Below are 20,892 nucleotides of genomic sequence, written 5' to 3' on the forward strand. Positions count from 1 at the left end.
GGCACAACCCCTAGTGTACAGTACACAAATCTGTGCACTTTGAAAGAACCCACGAATCCGTTGGTAAATGACCAGATGGTGGCCACATGAATGTGTGCAAACACCCAGTTACCGGTACAGCAACGTGCAGTGAGAAATGGAGTAAACCTTTTGTCATTACCAGATTTCACAGATCTGGTTCCAGGTAAGTCACGGTATGTCGGTGCTTGTTAGATGATATTAAAATCTTGTCAAATTCATAAATCTAAAAGATAAATTAAGGTATCATTTTCTTTGAATGTATTGTTCTGTTCTTATAGTCCATAATCTGTTCCGCTGGGAGAATGTGAAGAGGGGTTTTTCTTCGTATGAAAAGTGTTTTTCATAATGCTTCTTGAGGTTGCATTGGTTGATGAGTATCCTCGCAGTTTCTTTGTTTACACCAGTCGTCGTTAGGTTGAAGCGATGAATACAGTCTCTGAAAGGAGTGAGCGAGCTTAGTTGTACGGCGCATTTAGAAACATAATATCACAGCGAACGTGACGAGCGAATGCTATGTACCCCACATCCCCCTCTGGAAGGATACACTTGACGTAAGCAAACTCAGTTTATGATTTCACAAACATGCAACGCTAGCATGTATTTGATAGAGAGTGTAGGTTCACGCCATAATCAGTAATATTCCAGCTTTATGGCTGTGTTCTGTAAATAATGGAGTCTGGTCCAGACAATCCACTGATCAACAGCATGAGTATCGATCTACGCAACTGGTTTACGATGACACGTGTGAACCAAGTCAACGAGCCTGTCCACCGATCCCGTTAGTCGCCTCTTATGACAAACATGAGTTGCCGAAGATCAGTTCTAACCTGGATCCTCACGGGTCGAATTTTTAACAAAATTGTGCACAGCTGTTATTAACAGTTAGGAAACAATTACCTACCTCCTTGAACGTAGATCCCGGTGTGTGGTACAAGGTCCAGATGAAAATAATGGGGAACTGTATTATGGAAATACTTGATATGAGCCACCCGACACCTGCGGCCCAGGCAGGGAAGTCGTAGTCTCCGTACTTGGGGGGTCGGTAGGAGTAGATGGAGTAGCTGAAGATGGCCTGATGAAAGAAGGAATCATTCATGCAATTATGCACCTGGTCATTGCACGATTCTTCCATTTGTGCTGTTAAACTAATGAACTGGGGCATAATATGGTGATAATAACCTTATTCCATTTGTTTTGTGAAAATAATAAACCATCATACATGGTATAGTATTCCCAGAACTTATTGAGAAAGTTCTTTCGGCAAATATCTGACCCATGTATCAACTAGAAGTATTATTCAAATGAATATATTGAGATATGATTCACTTACAGTCTAAGTGTCTTTTCAGTAGGTTGTGAGACCGCACTGCCCTGCAATACACGACTGAATGCGCCGAGGTACACTTCCAATCAACGTTTGTAGGAAATCGTGTAACAGCGCTCCCCAATATTCGACCACTTATTCTTCATATCCTCAACAATTCTAAGTCATTTTTTAATTATTCTGTCCTTTTGTCCCCAAACATTTTAAGCAGGGTTAAGATCTGAATTGTAGCCGAAACTTCCACATTTTTGTCCCACAACCACTGTAGCCTTCGGTGTGTTTAGGGTCGTTATATTGTTGGATCTAATTATCATCATATATGTTCAGGCAGTTGGAAGGAGGTTTCCATGGATCTCCCATGCTCTTTCCTGCCTTTCTTGTGCTCAGTGAAAACTCCTGGCTGAATAATATTCGAAGGCCTGTATACTATGGACAGAGGAATTCATGTCTGCCAAGAGTTGCCTCCCATATTAAGTACCTTAGTACTTAATGTAACATCTATCAAACATTCTAATACCAGTAAACAAAAATTTTCTCAATAATTTCTGGGAAAGCTGCACATCATCAGCTTGACTTACTCTCGTCAATTTGTCTTACGGAGAATACTGAGGTATAGCACAAAGCATTGCATTTATGTTACCTTATAATGAAGTCGCGCACAAATATAACGACAGATACACACGCACACGCACACGCACACGCACACGCACACGCAAAGACAAGCAACTTGTATCTAACTTGTGGCTGACGTATTATTAAACCTTACCAACAGAAGGACTGGACACACATACTTGATAGACAACATCATGGTTCTGGGGACTGCCTTGCCCCACATGACAGTGATGTCTCGTTCCAATCTATCCAAACCTGAAACAAACGGATACAAATAAGACTGTCTAAACATTCATTGTATATTTGTCCTTGACGCTGTTAGCAGCAATATTACATATTTATGTTACCAGATTTTCGTTTAATATGGAGCTTGCAAGGTATGATAGATGGATAGAACTCGCGAATCGTTTGAAAACCATGGTATCGTAATTACATGTATTGAAAAGCTAGTGAAATGCAAATAGTCCAAGGATCCCACCTTTTGCCAGACAAAGGACAAGGGACAAGGGACAAGGGTGATGTGAACAGAGCGTTGGTGATGAGAGACTACACAGGTCATGCATTACATGCAGCAAGTGTGTTACGTTGTTCGTGGACATTGTTAGTTATACTCTTTAAAAAAAGTAAGGGAACTGTACCTTCAATGTACGATTGTCGAAATTGGGGGATATATGGGATTGAATCAATGTTGATACAACAATAATGGATGATTTGAGAATGCATCACCACATGGGTTTGTTAGGTGACTGGAGTATGACATGAACATTTTAGGCTACCATTTTCAGTCAGTAGTGTGTGATTTGACCCTGAAACTCGTGACCAGATGCAAGAAAGTTATCGGAAAAACGTTTCTACAGTGATTTATCGACCTGCCTGAAAAACGTCAAGATTCCTAATGACACCCCATGCACGTGTAGGAGGCCCCCACGTTGTGCACGTGCTCTTCATGCATTGTGGTTGCGTGTCGTGATAACGTGGGATGATGCTGATACATACACAACATTAATGTCTTTGTAAAGTTCCTCAGTGGGTTCAAACTTCAGGTTCCCCCCTTTTTTTAAAGAGTATACATAGTTACCATTGTGACTGCGTAAAGGTCAGATACATTTAAGAACGACTCTTTATAAAGGTTTCAAAGACATTTCTACGGAGTTATTTAAATGACACGTTTAATTGATCAAGCGTTCCAGTTAACATTCTCAAACTATCTAAATACCGTAAGAAAACAATAACACTCACCATAACACCAACTCACAACAAAACATTCCAGCATTGCAAAAACAGCTACTGCAGGAAAATAGGTGTACCAGTCGACCAGAGTCACAACGTAGATTCCACCCTAAGAATAAAACGTTCATCTTGACATTGCTTGCTATGCTGATTGGTTGTTGTTGTATAATGCCGAATATTGCTGATTGGTTGTAGTTGTATAATGCCGCATGCAGCAATAGTCAAGCTACAGTGACGTGCCCAAGGTATTGCAACAAACATGATGACGTCAACAGTGTTGTATCAATAGTGCTCTAAATACGAAGCATAAATGTATTGACTTATCAAAAACTTCGGATTCACTGAAGAATTGTTTGGGATAAACTCCGAATACAGACTTATGGGGGAATGGCCCAGATTATCTGTACCGCAGCTATCACATATTCTGATATTTCATTTTAAGCATGAATATCCCACTGGCACATTATACTGACTTTGAGCTAATCAGTCCTTGTTGGAGACATTATTGCCGAGCGCCAGACAGGGACCTCCAATTACCATATTTGAACGTCTTTTGGTATGACGCAGCCAGGGATCGCTCTCCATGAGGACGCTCTGAACTCTATACCATGCAGGCGTTCTTTTGGTAGAGGCTTTTGTTTACAGTGAATGCCCCCGAGCGGTACAGAGCAAACATACTTATTGCAATATTGTTTACACGTCACTGTATGTGACGGCGGTCTCTAAATTAACCCGACAGTCCAGTGATGACCAGCATTAATTTATCATCGGTCTATACAACTGGAACACGATGGCCGATCCCTTTAGTTGCTTTTTCCGACAAGCATGGGGTTCTGAAGACCTTTCTGGTGCCCCATGAAGGCTGACAACATGCTATAGTCATGACACATGATACGATGGATAGTATTACAATATTCATAGGAGGTGGTACAGAACCATATTGGTGTCTTCACGTTTTTAATTCTGATTCATATTAATAAAGCACATATTATAATATATTATAATAAAGTAAGCATAAACGTTGATAGTTCCATTACTTGCTGACACTGACCAAACAATGGGTCGTTTTGTGTATATTGTTCCAGTTTCTCCTACCTGTGTAGTGCAGGGAAGAGCAAACAGGAAGTTGCTCAAGAGGATCATACAAATGACAAGCCATCGTCGCTTAGCAAGTCCATGAAATACGTCTTCAACAGCTGCAATCATTATCTCCAGACCAGGCAACTATGAAGCAAATGTTTCAGGAAACTCAGGTCAATGGAGAATATGTCACGGTATCTTAGTATTACAAAGCATTACAGAGAAACGAATATGATCAAGACAACTTGTACATCGCACTTATTGCAATGAGGAAGTTGTGAATCCATAAATGTGTTAATTTCAAACATACTATAAAAACTAAAAGTAAGTAAAGAATACAATGCAATATAAAACACGGGCTATAGATCGCCAACAACCGAAGATAGATCATCATTGTAAGTCAAGAAATAAAACTAATCAACATCGTCTCATATTGCCGTAAAAATATAGTGGAAAGTTGCTTGATAATTTGATCGGATTAGGCATCTGATAATTTGAGCTGATTAGGCATCTGACTTTGTTTGCTGGCGATTTGGTGTAAGACTCTGAGGGAGTGGGTTCGAACCCTGGATGAAAGTCAACCCGGCAAAAATGATAGAATCTCCACTTTGCTAAGAAAGTGTAATCCCAAACAAAACATACGGTGCATTTGATCACTTTCGTAATGGCATTGTGTATCCACAGAATGAGTGAGTGAGTGAGGTTAGTTTAACGCCGCACTCGGCAATATTCCAGCTTTATGGCGGAGGGCTGTAAATAGTCGAGTCTGGACCAGATAATACAGTAACCAACAACATGAGCAGTAATCTACGCAATGGGGTCCCGAAGATGTATCACCAAAGGCAGCATGCCTGACCACCCGATCCCGTTAGTCGCCTCTTCGGGTATGCACAGAAACTACAAACAACATGTGTTGGTATTATTTACCATCGAGTCCACTTCAAGAGTCATCAGGGCAAGGAAAGTCAACGCTGACCAAACATGTGGCAGGGGTAGATACGTCATTACTTCGGGGTAAACAATGAAGGCCAAATTAAAGCCTACAACAGATTAATCCTTAACTGTAATATGTGGCAAGTGATATGCGTTGCGTAGAGAATGACTACTGGTATCGTTCTGATGCCGACTATGTTCTTTTTTTTTGGTCTGCTTCATGAACCACTCAGAATGTACAGTTTTAATGCCTGTTGTTTGTGCAACCTTATGGCCGGTCGTAATAAAGATTAATGAACACACCAAAGCTTTCAGAGTTTGACATAATCATAGAACAGCAGATTGCAACTAGGTATATTTGTACAGTTACAAGTAGAGTTTTTCTCGTCCATAGCAATGCCCGTTTTCGATAAATGCCGTACGTAGAGCACAACTTCAGTCAAATGACAGCCGCTGGACATCACGTCCTGTTATCTCAAATTATTACTTGTCAGCTACAATTCACTCATACCGGAATTTTTCACAATTACCTGACGATTCGTAAGCTTCTACTGGAACCCCACGTAAGTAGGCAACATGTCCAATTATAGCAAAGAAGGCAAACCCAACTAAGATTAGGCTTAGCATGTCGGCAATGCTGACTATCAGAACATCCCTGAAAAAGACAATGTCGTTTATGGTGCAGTCACGTTCAAAGCGGTTGATCGTAACACACATATGGATGTTGTTTGTTACACTGTGTTGTTCTCATATGTTTGAAAGGTTAATGGTTACTTTGAGTGGTCTTTATGCACCTAAATCACATTTTGTTACCCTGAACGGGGAGTGTGTTTAGCTTTGTGTCCCGTTTAGCAATATTCTAGAGATATCACGGCGTGTACACCAGGTATGGGCATCACACATGTACCAATGTGGGGAACTGATCCCGATTCTTCGGCGTGCCGAGCCAGCGCTCTTAGCAGTATGCTATCCCATTACGCCACTCTGTGTTGTGTTTACACTCTTGAAGCACACTTTGTTAGCTTGTGTCATGTCTAAACATTCGGAAACGTTAATGGTTACATTATCACACCTAAAGGGTGGGTTTCTAGGTTTGCGTTTTGTCTGCATAAATTCGTCTGTTCATCGTAACGTTGTTGTATTTCCCCGTATATGAAGAGGTTGGTGTTCGTTCTTTGGTATCACACCTAACGCAGCAGGTTCTTGATATGCCTTGTTTTTCAATACCTAAAGCATCTGACTGTGACGTTGGTGGGCATCCACCTACCTGAAACAGTTGTTGTTTACTCTGTTGTGTCCAGCCATAGTGATGATGTTTCCCATGGCTATATTTAAAGAGTACAGGGCCAGACTACATGCTTCAATCCACATCTGTACAAATTATACAAACATTAAAAACGTGAACTATGAATAGCTTGACCGCTGAATCTGTCAAACATGGTCGAAAGAATGGACTAATATCACAAAGTATAGCTCTCACATTATATTAGCAACCATACAGAACAGTATGGCTGTCCATGTATATTAGCAACAATATATACCGAGAATAGAACGTTAAGCGCCAGCCTGTTTCAAAACTAAGATATGAAGCTGTGGAAATGTTAGACTGAACTAACTGGGAAGACCAATCCATATTTAGAGAAGGTGCATCTGGTAACTGTTTTAGGGCCGTCACAATCATTTGTTTTCACAATTAAAGGAAATATTGTTACAGACATGATGACACTGCCTTTTATATCAAAATAGCTATTCCTGTTGTGCTTATACAAGACTATGAAATTTAGTTTTAACTTGTTAAAAGTGACAATCATGTGACCATATAACAGTTATTTCTGATCTTTACATTTCAAAGAAAGGTAACTTTTTTCAGGAAAAGAAAATGCATGTTTTCCAAAAGCGCATGCATCCTGTTGAAAGCAAAAGATAATTTCCTTTATGGTTTTGTTTTTAAACTAAAAGTACTAAACCAAATTATGATAGCTCGTTTTTTCTGAAAGATGTCCTATGTGCCAACCTATATTTTATGATTACACAATGCCATTTAAGAAGTGGTCAAATGCAACATGTGTCAGAATTGGGATATCACTTTATTAGTAAAGTACAATTCTAGTTCTGTTTTGGATGAGTTCCATCCGTGATTCCAACCCGCACCCTCAGAGTCAGGCACCTAATCGCCAGCACACACCGTCAGCCGCCTAGCCCGCTCAGCCACTGGGTGGCGCTTAAATTCTTATTCACGGTATATTAGCACCTCTAAAGAGCAGTATAGCTGTCCCTATATATTAGTAACAATATAGAATGATATAGCGGTCCAATTATGTTAGCAACTTCACAGAACAGTACAGGTGTCCCTTTATATTAGCAACAATATAGAACAGTATAGCTGTCGCTTTATATTAGCAACAATATAGAACAGTATAGCTGTCGCTTTATATTAGCAACAATATAGAACAGTATAGCTGTCGCTTTCTATTAGCAACAATATAGAACAGTATAGCTGTCGCTTCATATTAGCAACAATATAGAACAGTATAGCTGTCGCTTTATATTAGCAACAATATAGTACAGTATAGCTGTCGCTTTATATCGCCAACATGAAGACACAGAGACGGCAGAATATTATGGTAGTAATAATACGTTTCTTCAGAAACTAAAGTGACACCAACCCATGCAATTTTTTGCTATTTTCAATGCTTTCAAGTTGTACAAAATACTAATGACTTTCCAAGTTGAACTAAAGCAATATGTGGATTTTTGAAATCATTCACTTACTCCTGGTTCCAAAAGTTTCTCAAATTTTGGATATACATAGAAGTAAATTCCATCAGCAGAACCCGGAAGTAGGCATCCCTGGACGAGGAAGACGATAACGAGGATGATGGGAACGCCCACTGTGACGTACACGACCTGTACAACATATTGAATTGTAAAACAGTTACTTACCATGGAAGTAAAGGGTAAAACAAGACCCCGAGGTTTGGGAAACATATGTAAAACCCTCAGAGGAGGAATTTTCCCGATTCCAAGGGTTTACACCGAGACGGATTGTTTTATCCCACCTATGAACCGCCATGAATGCAAAACATGTGCATTATACTTGTGCAAATGTTTCGTGTACACATACTGTGCAGAACAACGATCATTTCAAAACTTAGATTATGAAAGTTAACCTGATATGATGTTTCTAGTGAGGGAGTGAGTTGATATTTAGCGTCACAGAGAAGACAATGGAATATAAAAATATATAAATCAGCTATACATCGGCAACGACAGAAGGCAGATCACCATATTAGGGACCATGGGTTGAGGTTTCGAAATATGTACTTTAAAAGCTGGTGCAAAGTCACAGCAGAGGTCTGCCTCATTCTGGAAGGACACTACTTTACTGCTGAGAAATCAGAGAAAGACTTATAATGAACCATGGACCAACCTCAACAATGGACACAAGTATAGCTCTTTGAGGTAAGTCTTTAATTTAGGGTCTCTGTGATAACTGTTTTATTGAAAATACTCACGTCAAATACAGTGGACCTCCACCCATTAATAAAAAAACATATATCACTCCAACACTGCCGACTCGAAGCTAAAACGTACCTCTTTCTCACATAAAATGTTTACCTTTCTAAACTGTCAGTCTTGTCAAGTGCAAAGGACGCGAATACTTGTAATACGAATTGCACTAATTGCATGACGAGCATTGTTCTACAATTATAATTTTATTTTTTTAGATATTTTCCCCCCGAACAATCCATGTTCAGAATTTCGTGGCTAACAGTTACTTGCCTTCCCTGACACTCTGATCCCTTGAAAGATGAACAAGAACAAGATCACACAGGTAAGTGCCATTAAGCCAACGAGGGGCCAGCGGACACCACCGAGATGTTCAATACCACCTGTCATCTGTAGCACCTGAAATCTTAAATGCACAAAACTGTAGGGGAAAAAGAATTTCAAAGTATAATTTGGATATCTTGAACTTAGTCAGCAGTCAAAGTTAACTAACGAAACGACCATCGAAGCAGTGTAAGCGTCAGGTAAAAGCTACACACACACACACACACACTCATGAGAAAACGAATATTTTTGCACATATGGAAGGGAGTATTTTATGGATGTCAGCTTCTCTATCAGGAAGAACACAGCTTATATCCTCACTCCATCACCATAAAACAGAGACTATAGTTTCAATTGGAATGCAGTTAAGGTTCTATAAGCATAGGATCTATAATGACGAGGGCCAAGCATGGTCTGACCCAGGTGCCTCAGCATCACCCAGTATGTGCTCTCAAGAATACGGTGTTTTCGATTCTCATGAATGTATACTGTGGTCCCGGCTGGTCTCACATCGTTAAATTAAAAATGGTGTTTGAAATATACTTGAACTTTGAGACACATTAATGCAGCCAATTCTATTACGTCACAAGTTCTGGGCAGGATTAGAAATCACACATATGTCATGCGGAATCACTGTGATTAACAATCAAGAGAGTAAGTGAGTCAAGATTTAGTAACATTGGCAGTATTTCAGCCATTTGAGTTATATTTAGAATTATAATAATTAAAAAGGAAATTACAATGACATGTCAACAATAAAACAACTTATTAATAATAACTATCACAGTATCAGGAAATAAAACGACCATACTAGGGACCATGGGGACTTACGGTGCTTTATTTAACAAAAGCCCCGTAAATTGTCTGCATGTTCAATGTTGTTGTGTTCAGTTTCTTGCTTGTGGGTGTTTACTGTAATGACAATTATGTAAAAAAATGTAACGGTTTTATCACTGTAAATACCTCCAAAATTCTTCCGCAGCAGACATATTTTTTATTGTGACGTTTGTGACGTTAACTGAAGTCATGGCGGAAGGAGCACTGGGAGTGATGTCAGTAACATTAGCCGATGTACTGTTTAGGATGCTACTGTCAGTGTTTGTTATGCAGGCAGGGGTGTTCCAGGAGTTGTCACAGCTGGCCCAGGGAAGCTTGCCGATGAACGAATGGTAGAAGTAATACATGAACCAGGCGAAAATGGCCATGTAGTATGTCACATACAGCCACATCACTGTAGCAATCCCGAAACCAATGCCTGTGAAAATAGTAAACGAGAAGTTATGTTCCCTTATATTTATCCATCCGTCGTGATATTAATGGAATATTGCTAAAACGATACTCTCTCACTCATTCTTTATAAAGTAAAAAACAAAGTAAAAGACATAATATGGATGACAACTTCTATTTGATTGAATGTCAGTCTGCCGATCTATTATTTGCCGATTCTTCGGGTGAATTGGGAAACAATGCCCCACGCTTTCATCATACTCTTACTCTGCCATCGAATGTTGAAACACAGTTCTTCATAGTCGAAAACGTCGAAAACTCGATGTTGAATTGTCTATGACAATTGGTTTTGGCGGTGAGGACAGGACTACGACATGGTCTGTGACTGCAGAAGTTTCTTCCCTGCTTATGTATCGGCACTTATGCTGTTGTGAGACCAATTGGTCTGGCGTGCTGTATCCGTCTCTCTTGGGGAAGTGATCTTGATGGTGTCTGTCTTGGTGTTGTGATGTTACTGAAGGTCGCACACTGCGTGGACGGTCTTGGATGCTATTAGTGACCTACATTGTTCTAACGTGAACTTTAAAATGACTGGTTACCATTAGTAGAGTCTGGCCAACTTTGGGACCAAGAGAGGTGGTTCTTCTGATCTCCCGTAAGTCGTGCAATAGCGATTTTGTCAAAATAAAAATGATTTCAGGCGAGTTTGGGACTTACTTGTATTGGTAGCGATGTCACGATATGTCCGTGGATGTTAATGTATACTGGACAAAACAATTTAGGGATAGTGGTATTTTTATAATTGATATTTCATTAGATGGTCAATGAACAAATAGGTCATTATCCATAATTTTACATTTTACATACTGGTATATCCATAACTACTTTTGTCCAGTATATTACATTTTCAATTCTAGTTTACCTTTAAATGGTGGACATAAGTTCCAGACGTTAATAGGTCCACTTTGAGAGAGTTGGCCAATCACCATCTCTAAAAACACACAAGGAATAGCGCCGAGGAACGTGAAGATAATGTACGGTATCAGGAAAGCACCTGTAAGAAAATAGATCTCACTGCAGATAGAGGCAAATGACTGACACATTCAACAAAGAAGGGGTGAGTGAGTAAGGTTTTACTCTTTAGCAACATTCGAGCAATATCACGGCGGTGGACACCAAAATAGACTTCACAAATTGTTCTTATGTGAACATCGAACCCGGGACATCTGTTTGCCGAACCTGAGTCCTAACCACTAAGTCTAGACTACCCCACCGCACCTTTACAAACGAGGACATACGTTTGTAATGAACCTTTTCAAGGGACGTTTTCACTTTCTGAAACACGATGCACCAAAGTTGCTTCATACCCTGTATGCGGCCCTGTGAAGATCCGGGTTAGAATTAGGTTACAGTGACCTAAGCTTGTCGTAAGAGGCGAATAACGGGACACAAGCCCTCGTATCCCAGTAGTGTAGATTGATGCTCATGCTGTCTATCACTGGATTGTCTGGTTCAGAATCGATTATAAACAGACCGCCGCCGTCTAGCTTAACTACTGGTGAGTGGAGCGCAGAGCTAAACTCACTCACTCACTCACTCACATTCCTATCACTCATCTTTATCACCTCCCTTTAACTGTTTGAAAGACAATCCATTGAGGGACAGTAGGAGTGAGTGATTTACAAATTGCATGGTCACATCGTCGGTGTTTCAGCCATATCCAGACTACTAAGGCTGCATAAACAGACATGTCGGGCAGACATTTCGTTACCCTCCACTACTGACTCTAGCAAAACCTTACGGGAGGCCGCGTCAGGTAACATCTGAAATTGACCAATCAGAACAAAGCGGACATTCGCACGTAACTTTTCAGCTTTTTATTTCGAAAAGGTTGGTACTCAAACGATTCCGAATGCTGTTTTCTGTACGATCGCTTCCGGGTGATACAGACGGCGCACGTTACAACCATGACATCGGTATGTAAACAGTCGTAAAATAACGGTGTTGTATGCGGATATTTGTTTGTGGAAAGATCTGTGTCAGTCACCTGAATATTTTGTAAGTTCCTCCGATCCATAACTAGTATCCGTTTTCTGATTGGTTAAATCTATTTAACCGTCTCGCGTTTGACTGAACGGTCACAGGTCGCCAAGGGCTACCTGACGCGACCTTCTACTAGGGTTTGTTAGTCTCAGTGGTGGATTGTAACTAATAACACTGAGACTAAGTTTGCTCAGACTGAGGGAAAAATGATCGATCGTATGAAAGGACAAGAGTTCCTTTATTTGTTCCTCCACAAGCTGTGTTTCTTATGCCTCGTGCAGAAACCTGGAAAGGAATAATGGAACACTTGTGCTTTCGTGTGATCCCTTATTTTTTGCCCTCAGTATGTAATGTATTAGGAATTAACATGGCATTTAGCGAGTCTTGCGAGCGTGATCCATTGAATGATAATATGCAATATGTATTCATAACAGTATTACTGCCCGCTATACATACTAATACTACAGTGACGCATATAATACTGGCTCTATTACCATATGTTACTCAGCTTTCGGAACTCGTATGGTCCTTTTGACATGCTGACGTTTAATAATGATAATCTGAACACATTGTCCGACAATTCGTGAAATTGAAAGTAGCGAAATTGTAAGTATGTGCGATCGTTATTTTTGCGACTGTTCCTTTTTGTTGTATCAGATAGGGATTAGTATTACCCTCACGAAACCTAAATATAAACTGGACCCTACAGACCCTACCTCGTGCTATCCGAGATGGTTCGGAGTTCTGGTGACTACAGTTATCAAAATCATATTTAGGAGCAGTGTTGTTATAATTAATGACAACAATGCACTTTTCTCATTGCCTGAACAAGTTAAATTATGTTTGGTCTGGGTTAAATTTAACTGGTCATCTGTTAGCCTAGTCACAGAGACGTCCTACGTCACGTACTGTCGACTCGTAAGAAGTAATCCTTTACGACAAACTCCAAAATCTTTGCATACGTCACTGAATACCATACAGAAGTATTCCTGCTTATCGACTAACAAGACGATAGCTTTGCTAACTTTAATCAATGTGGAGATAGCAAAATACCTGGAAAATCCAGACTGATATTTATAAATAAGATGATTTATATGTATTACGATTATAAGCGTTTAAAGATTAACATTTCTGTATGGTTGATCGTGACTTGGAAATGATGTGACACACAACTGAGCAACGTGTGATACATACATAAGGTGTGCCTCTCCCTACGTATATACTCTGAGTGCAAATAATGCCGAGTTCAAAAAGTCAAAATCATTACATCTGCTACACTTTTAGTCACCAGCACACGTTTAAGCATTTTAGACAAATGGCAGCGAAGCTTGACGTTCGGGTGAATTGTACGTCTTTTCCAGAGAACATACACGAAAAGTACTTGTATCCTTATGGACAGTTTCTTAAATTGTTACGCCTGTTTCGCAGGAAAGCATACGTACCTCCACCGTTCCGCATGCATAAGTATGGGAACTTGATGAGCGACCCGGAACCAATGCTGCCACCGAGGAGGGTGATGAGGTAGTCCAAGTGATGCCGCCATCGTTCAGGTACCATAGCTGGGACACAATAACGACACTGCGGTTGAACTGATCTGTAACAGAATGGACATGCATACTGATGTTATCTGGTATTAAGCACGTATACTGGATCAACGAGCCTCAGTGATGCAGTAAATCCAACAGGATGCTCTCGTTGCACGTTACCACGGCAACAAACATCAACAAAGATAAAACAAACGTTGTTAATGAAGTAATTACCATGGGAAAAAATGAATATCCCCTGACTGATTCATGTTGAGAAATACGAGCGCACTCTGTGGACACAGTTTTAGTCTTAGTCGATGTAATGTGAATATCTGTCCTTAAATCCAAACCCTGCAAGTTCCCCTTGTTGGCAAAGTCAGATGACCACCGTTGCCCATGGTCTTCACATATCATGTTAGAGAACCGGTCACCCGGACCGCATATTCTTTAGTGTTGGACTCGCGTAATTTCAATATAAATGTGATATATGTTAACTTACATATATCATATATATATGCTGAATATGTTTCATAAGTTTGATTAGGGTCATCCTCTTGTACTTCATATTTATCATTCAGGTTTGTTGTAATGTTTGCCTCCTCAATAATTTTGCATATATATGTATCTGAAACTGAATCTTCAGTAATACCGTTGTATAGCATATACGTCTGATACTTCGTCCTCCGTTTTGTTTTTATCGTTTTGGGGCTGAGTCTTCCTTACAGTTATATCTGACTATTGCATTCCGCTGCTGAGCAGGGTAGTGTGTCCTCTATGACATCCATGCACACTGGTGACACTGCCTCATCAGGTGATCAGGAGGTCGCAGTACTGGATGTCATTCAAGCCTCGGGCTTTGTTTTGAAGTGCTTCGGCGGCATTTTTCCCTTACGGCATTATTGAGCTAAGTGTTCTTCATCCTCGGTCCTTTTGGAGCAGTCGATGTATACAAAACTTCCGTGAAATAGCCATTAGCCCCGATTGTCGAAGTTCTATTAGCGCCAAGACAGTCGCGCGTGTCATACATAATATTAACTTACGACAATCTTAACGTTAACAGAGCTTCGAAAATCTAGGCCCTTGAGTCGTGGTGCTCATGTGGTAAACTACTTTAAGCACGATACGGAAAAAAGCTCACATCAGGACGTTCATTAATTTTCAAAGACATGACGTGTGTGAGTGCCCAATTGACAATATGGAGAACCTCGCTTGCTCGGCATGGAACCAACCACAGAATACATAAGGTCACGAAAAGACAAGGTTCACCCCACTGTCTGATCACACCGTCACCACGTCCACAGACCAGCGAAATTAAACCTCCCTGGTTTAATGGTCAAGATGCATGGCAACGTTGTTGACTAAACCGTCATTTCACACGAATGTGATCACCTCCACATTTGGCCAATGAGTGGCCTCTACTGAATCTGAATCAGGTTGTGTGAGTGAGTGAGTTAGGTTTAAGGCATCTTTTAGCAATAAATAACCCCGGGGGATACCACGAACCGGCTCCACACATTGCACACACGTGACTATTCGAACCCGGGTCCTCAGAGTGACGATCGGACGCTTTAACCACCATGCTACCTCATCGCCCCGTTGCATGTTGAGAATTAATATGTTACTGCCTCAAATCGGCCGTATGTTTATCACGACATGACACTTCTTTGCCACATGTGTTCATGTATTTAATTCCACATGGCATGTTGTTGCACTTCATGGCACTCCCATCCAGAAACCCACGAGTCATTATTTGTTTAGCATTTGGCTGAGATTACTGCTAAGTTCACTGATTGACTGGGCTTTTATTATTTAAATCTTCTCTTTTTAACAACGGTTCATTTATAGTTCCACATCACATAGCATTTTTTCTCTCCCTGATATGTATTGAAATACCGATGATATTATTCCATTCCATCTTATTTAGTATTCATGACAATTCCCTGAAAGAACAGCAGATACATTATACACGGCTTGTCAGTGGTAGTGAACATGGGTCTAGCTTTTCGAAGCATTATGCAAGTGCTGAAGACTGTATGCTAGCGAAGATTATTTATGGAAATGCACCAGCTGTCTGACATCTGGAATGGGGCTCCGCATGCAGATAGCCAAACTGGGGCATTCGAGTGTATATAGTGAAAAAAGAAAACGAAGCTTAAACCTCCTCTTTCCCACTATATCTCTTTGAGATGACATCGGCAAGAGACCAAAGCCACCTCCAAGAACATCACTCAAGCAGAGACCTCATTGAGAGCCACTGGAGCGCTCGGGAGACTATGTGACGGGTCAGATCACAGCAGACATTTTTGGGGACAGGGATGAACTCAACGAAGAGTTCGCATGAGCGGATTGCAACATGTTAGACCATACTGGCGTTTCTCACCAACTTCACTAAATGACATGGACGTAAATACAACTTATGCATAGCGTGGACATGTTTGGTATGCACAAAGATTTCGAGTTATACAGATTGTGTCACATGCGATCATTATTTTGTGACAACATTACTTTTCGGGATCATGTGCTAACATTTTCGAAATTTGGTTATTTACAAGAAAAAATGAGTGGAAATTAAAAATCGACAACGTATAAAAATGATGTTTTCAATAAAAACGATTTATAAAAATGATGCAGCAATGGAAAATAACAGAAACATCATGTCGAGGTACTCAAATTTTCTTAGACTACCTTCGACACTCTCGTTTCTACCACCCTCCGGTGAAACTGTGTTGACAGAATTACTTCAAACTCTGACAGTGCCCTGATAACAACAGGGCTTGTTAAACAACAGTTTCACATGCTAGGGTCAAGTAGGTTAGTGATGGAACAGCGTTGTGAGAGGCAACGTGGTGTACTCAGTAAACTCCTTCCATTTGGATACATGAGATACCTCTGATGTGAAAAAAGGGGTTGAAAAATGTCACATACTCATCAACAGTATGACATAGAATGGTATGCATTGTCTGACCTTCTATATATGCATGTCTGCAAAAAATCTGGCTGGGATATTATTCCGTTCTGGAATGTGTTGGAGGATCGGTCAACTTTGCAGTAGATTCTATCAGTACTTACGAATACGTTCATGGGAAAACTTTGATTCCCCATATGGGTTTAAGTTGTGAAGACCATTTCTTGTGTCCCCCGATATTGCTGGAATATTGTTAACTGCGGCATAAAACCATACTCATTCACTCATAAGAAAGCTTCCAAGAAATTGGTTTTAAATTAATATTACAATATCCAGAGAGATGTTAGCTATGTACTTTGAAGTCGGGTAACTCGACATGATATTGACGAGAAGTATGTTTCTTAATCTATCAAGGTTTCTGTGGAATATATCGCCAATTTTCACAATGCCAACTACAGAGCTATGATCGTTGGTCCAGTACAGTCCCTTGTTGTGTTCTTGTCTGAAACTGAAACAGCGGTTATCTGACTCGGGAAGCTGGAACGTTGTTGCTTCACAATGGCGCATGACATTGGCATCAATGGAACAATATGAACTGTCGTTATTTGTCCTTACATTATTTGCCCTGTCCCTTTCCCAGTTCAATGAAGTGTCATTAAAAGTGCATTAGTAGTGTAAGTTAAGGACTAAAATGTATTACACTAAAAACAAACTAGTCGATTAAGAGTGAATGAGTGAGTTTAGCTTTACCTAGGTTTAAATAGTAGTACATGTACAGCTTTATCATGGCGGGCGACACCAGAAATCAGCTCCACACATTGTACCAATGAGGAAATCGAGGGACAGCTTTAACCACCGGGCTACCTCACCGTCCAAATCAAATTAAGACACAACCATAATTTTTGATTGCCTAACGGTCATCTCAGAGGCAAATATCTACCAACAGTGTGCATTATTTTATTGCCGATAAAATCAATATCAATCATTTTCTATTTTGAAATTTAAATTGATGATCATTGTAAACACTGAAAGTGTACTTGAAAACACAGATTAGATATCGTACGTTTTAGGTTTAGTGCACATTGGAATGAATGTGTGGCCGACACAAAATGATGTTAATATTTTTCAACATGGAGATTTATCAAGGTAACGAGTACATAATTTCTCTTAGTAGACAATATTTGTATATTGAATTGTTACCAGACACATGTCTCGATAATGAAAAGCGTCTGGTTCATTATTTTTTTATACCGTGACTCTTGTTATTAATATCATTTAATCACCAAGTGTAATCGGTTGACACGTGGAGTTATCTGATTTAGTTATCTGTTGTAAAAGGTTGATTATGATTCATACAGCAACGATTAAAGGTCCGGGATAAAATAGGTCTTCAGCAAACCATGCTTGTCATAAAAGGCGACTATGCTTGTCGTAAGAGGCGACTTACGGGATCGGGTGGTCAGGCTCTCTGACTTGGTTGACACATGTCATCGGTTCCCAGTTGCGCAGATCGATGCTCATGTTGTTGATCACTGGATTGTCTGGTCCAGACTCGATTATTTACAGAGCGCCGCCATATAGCTGGAATACTGCTGAGTGCGGCGTAAAACTAAACTCACTCACTCAAAACATATTCTAGCACAAGACAATAAATGATATGAAAACGTGTTAAAGATCATCAGAAAAAAATGATATGTTACCATAAAATGACCATGGGGCCATGATACCCCAGGAGATGTAACTATCTCTCCAGCTGCTGCCTAATATCAGTAGGTTTAAACACGCACCGTTACAGAGAAAACGTTTAGCTTACTGCACAGTGTAGCTTTTCGTTGTACAGTCTCTACAGTAAGGAGTACGTTGATTATCATGCTTGTAGTTCTTCACTATTGACTCATCATTTCCTAGGATGCCGATATCTCTAATAGATTTGCCCTGAGACAGCAGCCCTTGCATTCATCGAGAAAGGTGTGAGTTAAAATCTAACGTCGAATCGACGACGTTTCAGTCATATAGTGATGAGACTTTTATGAATATAAATAGGTCCATCACGCCTAGAATCATATCTGTAACCACATCACACTTTTTGCTGAACAGTACGTTTTAGAACGTTTTTTATAACAACAGACATAACCAACCAGCAATCCAACAGCTAGTGTTTTTCACTTGAAACCACGGGGCGCGCGAGTTAATGTTTCATGTCACATTGGCAATATGTCAGTCATAGTGTGACTAACTAGTTATACAAAAAATAAACAAAGCAAAAACATTGTCTATCAACAAAGAACAATAAAAGCATTAAAGTCACAGATGGCCATAAAATATGACTACTAATACCCTTAAAATATATAAAGGGACTATAGATCGCCATTAATGAAAATCCGGCCTACATGTAAGAGGTCAAAAGGACTCACAGTACCTGGGTTCCTCTTCGAATCTGCAGCAGAATTCGCAGAATTCGCATTACTATAACTGCATTGTTTACGATACAGGAATAACCGATGAATGTTATCATTCAAGATCAAAGTAACACAAAAAGACAACAAAAATGTGTAAACATGACATAATAAAAACTGCCATATTTCTAAATACGGTATAACTTATGTTATATTTAGGATCACACTTTCTTAGTAAAGTACAAATCGTAGTACTTTTTTTTTGTTAGGTCCCATTCGGGATTCGAATCCGCACTCTCAGTGTCAGGCACCTTATCGCCAGCACACAAAGTCAGAGGCATAACCCACTAAGCCAATGCAACTTCGATGAAAAATCGAAAACGTTGGACAACATGTAGTCTAGACTGCGGACTTTGTGTACCCCTCTGATAAGTGTTGACTGACTCGGCTCCCACGGCCGAAAGCTATAATTAAAAATCTCAGCTGGAAAGTGGTCAGTTGTGTAGCAAGTTACATTTGTCCACTGTCTAAATGTCATTGTGTAATCAAATACGGTATACTACAAACCGTTTCCCGTTAGGCAACGTAAAGTGAGATCCTCACTGCAAACTGATCTCATCATGTGCAGACCCTTGGAGGTTCGGGTTAGAACTCGTCTTCAGCTAACCATTCTCGTCGTAACTGACGGAATCGGGTGGTCAGACTCGCCGATTTGCTTGATACTGTCATCGCATCCCAGTTTCGTAGATCGATACTCATGTTGTTGATCTTTGGCTTGTTTGGTCCAGACTCGATTATTTAGAGATCGCCGACATATAGCTTGAATGAGGAGTTAAACACTAACCAAACAACCAACAAACTTTGTTGGAAACCTACGTTGCCAAGTTTGCGTGTAAACGCTATTAGCAGTACTTAGTGATAACAGTTTGTGAAAAGCTGATTTCACTGCAACATTGACCTTTCTTTTACCTTCTGTTTCTATATAGTCACACAGAAAATAATCACAGAAATCAAAAGTGTTTTTCTAATATTTTCCAAACATGACGAACCAGTAATAAACATGATGTCGGATGAAATTCCTTATTTCGGTTTTATTTCAGGGGAACAACTGACCAGGAGTTGCTTAAGTTTATGATGTTTGCCACCGGTGGGGCAGGACCACCTTTTCTCGAACGCCAGGTATCACTGTCATGGCCTCACATGGTGACAACCATGGGAAAGATGTGTTTCAAACTAATTTTAGCATCGCACAGGGTCAATATATAGTACACAGCGTTGATGATGTGCGAGTAGTATAGAAACACTAACCAGGTCAAGGATCTGTGTTCGGTGGGTGAAGGGTCTTTACGGCAGCCTAGTGGATAAAGCGTTCACTCGTCACACCGAAGACCGTGGTTCGATTCCCAACACTTGTCCATTTTAGTTATACTTAACAAAGTTTCAAACGGAGATTTTATGATTACTTCTTTCAATATCAGTACATCTGAGAAGGTCAAAAAGTAGTCACCGAAAATACCATTGCAGCATGCAATTACAAACCATTTGGAACATTGAAACGAGCGTAGTATATTCTGATTCACTCATTTCAATTACAATTGTACCTTCGATATTCGTGTAGCACACAAACATGTTGTATTGTGATGTTCATTGTTCCTCTTCCCGACCCCTCCGTTACCCCTGTCTCATCCGTCAGTGTCAACATCAACCGCCTACTGTCTATCACCGCATTACGGCCTTGTTACCGAATGCACAGCAAGAATA

The 20,892-nt window shown here is 40.2% G+C and overlaps 1 protein-coding gene across 1 annotated transcript; it reads right to left on the reverse strand.

The window, feature by feature from the left end:
• Positions 1-361: 361 nt before the first annotated feature.
• On the reverse strand, positions 362-13,861 carry LOC137255471 (sodium- and chloride-dependent glycine transporter 2-like). The gene is made up of 13 exons (XM_067792907.1): positions 13,747-13,861; positions 11,184-11,315; positions 9,998-10,289; positions 8,984-9,116; positions 7,973-8,107; positions 6,468-6,571; positions 5,731-5,855; positions 5,195-5,307; positions 4,283-4,411; positions 3,197-3,296; positions 2,112-2,212; positions 923-1,093; positions 362-457 (listed from the first exon to the last, which is right to left on the reverse strand). The coding sequence occupies exons 1-13, from the start codon at positions 13,859-13,861 to the stop codon at positions 362-364; spliced, it is 1,746 nt and encodes a 581-aa protein (XP_067649008.1).
• Positions 13,862-20,892: the final 7,031 nt, after the last annotated feature.

The sequence above is a fragment of the Haliotis asinina genome, chromosome 11 (genome assembly GCF_037392515.1).
Source record: "Haliotis asinina isolate JCU_RB_2024 chromosome 11, JCU_Hal_asi_v2, whole genome shotgun sequence".
In the NCBI taxonomy this organism is placed as follows: Eukaryota; Metazoa; Mollusca; class Gastropoda; order Lepetellida; family Haliotidae; genus Haliotis; species Haliotis asinina.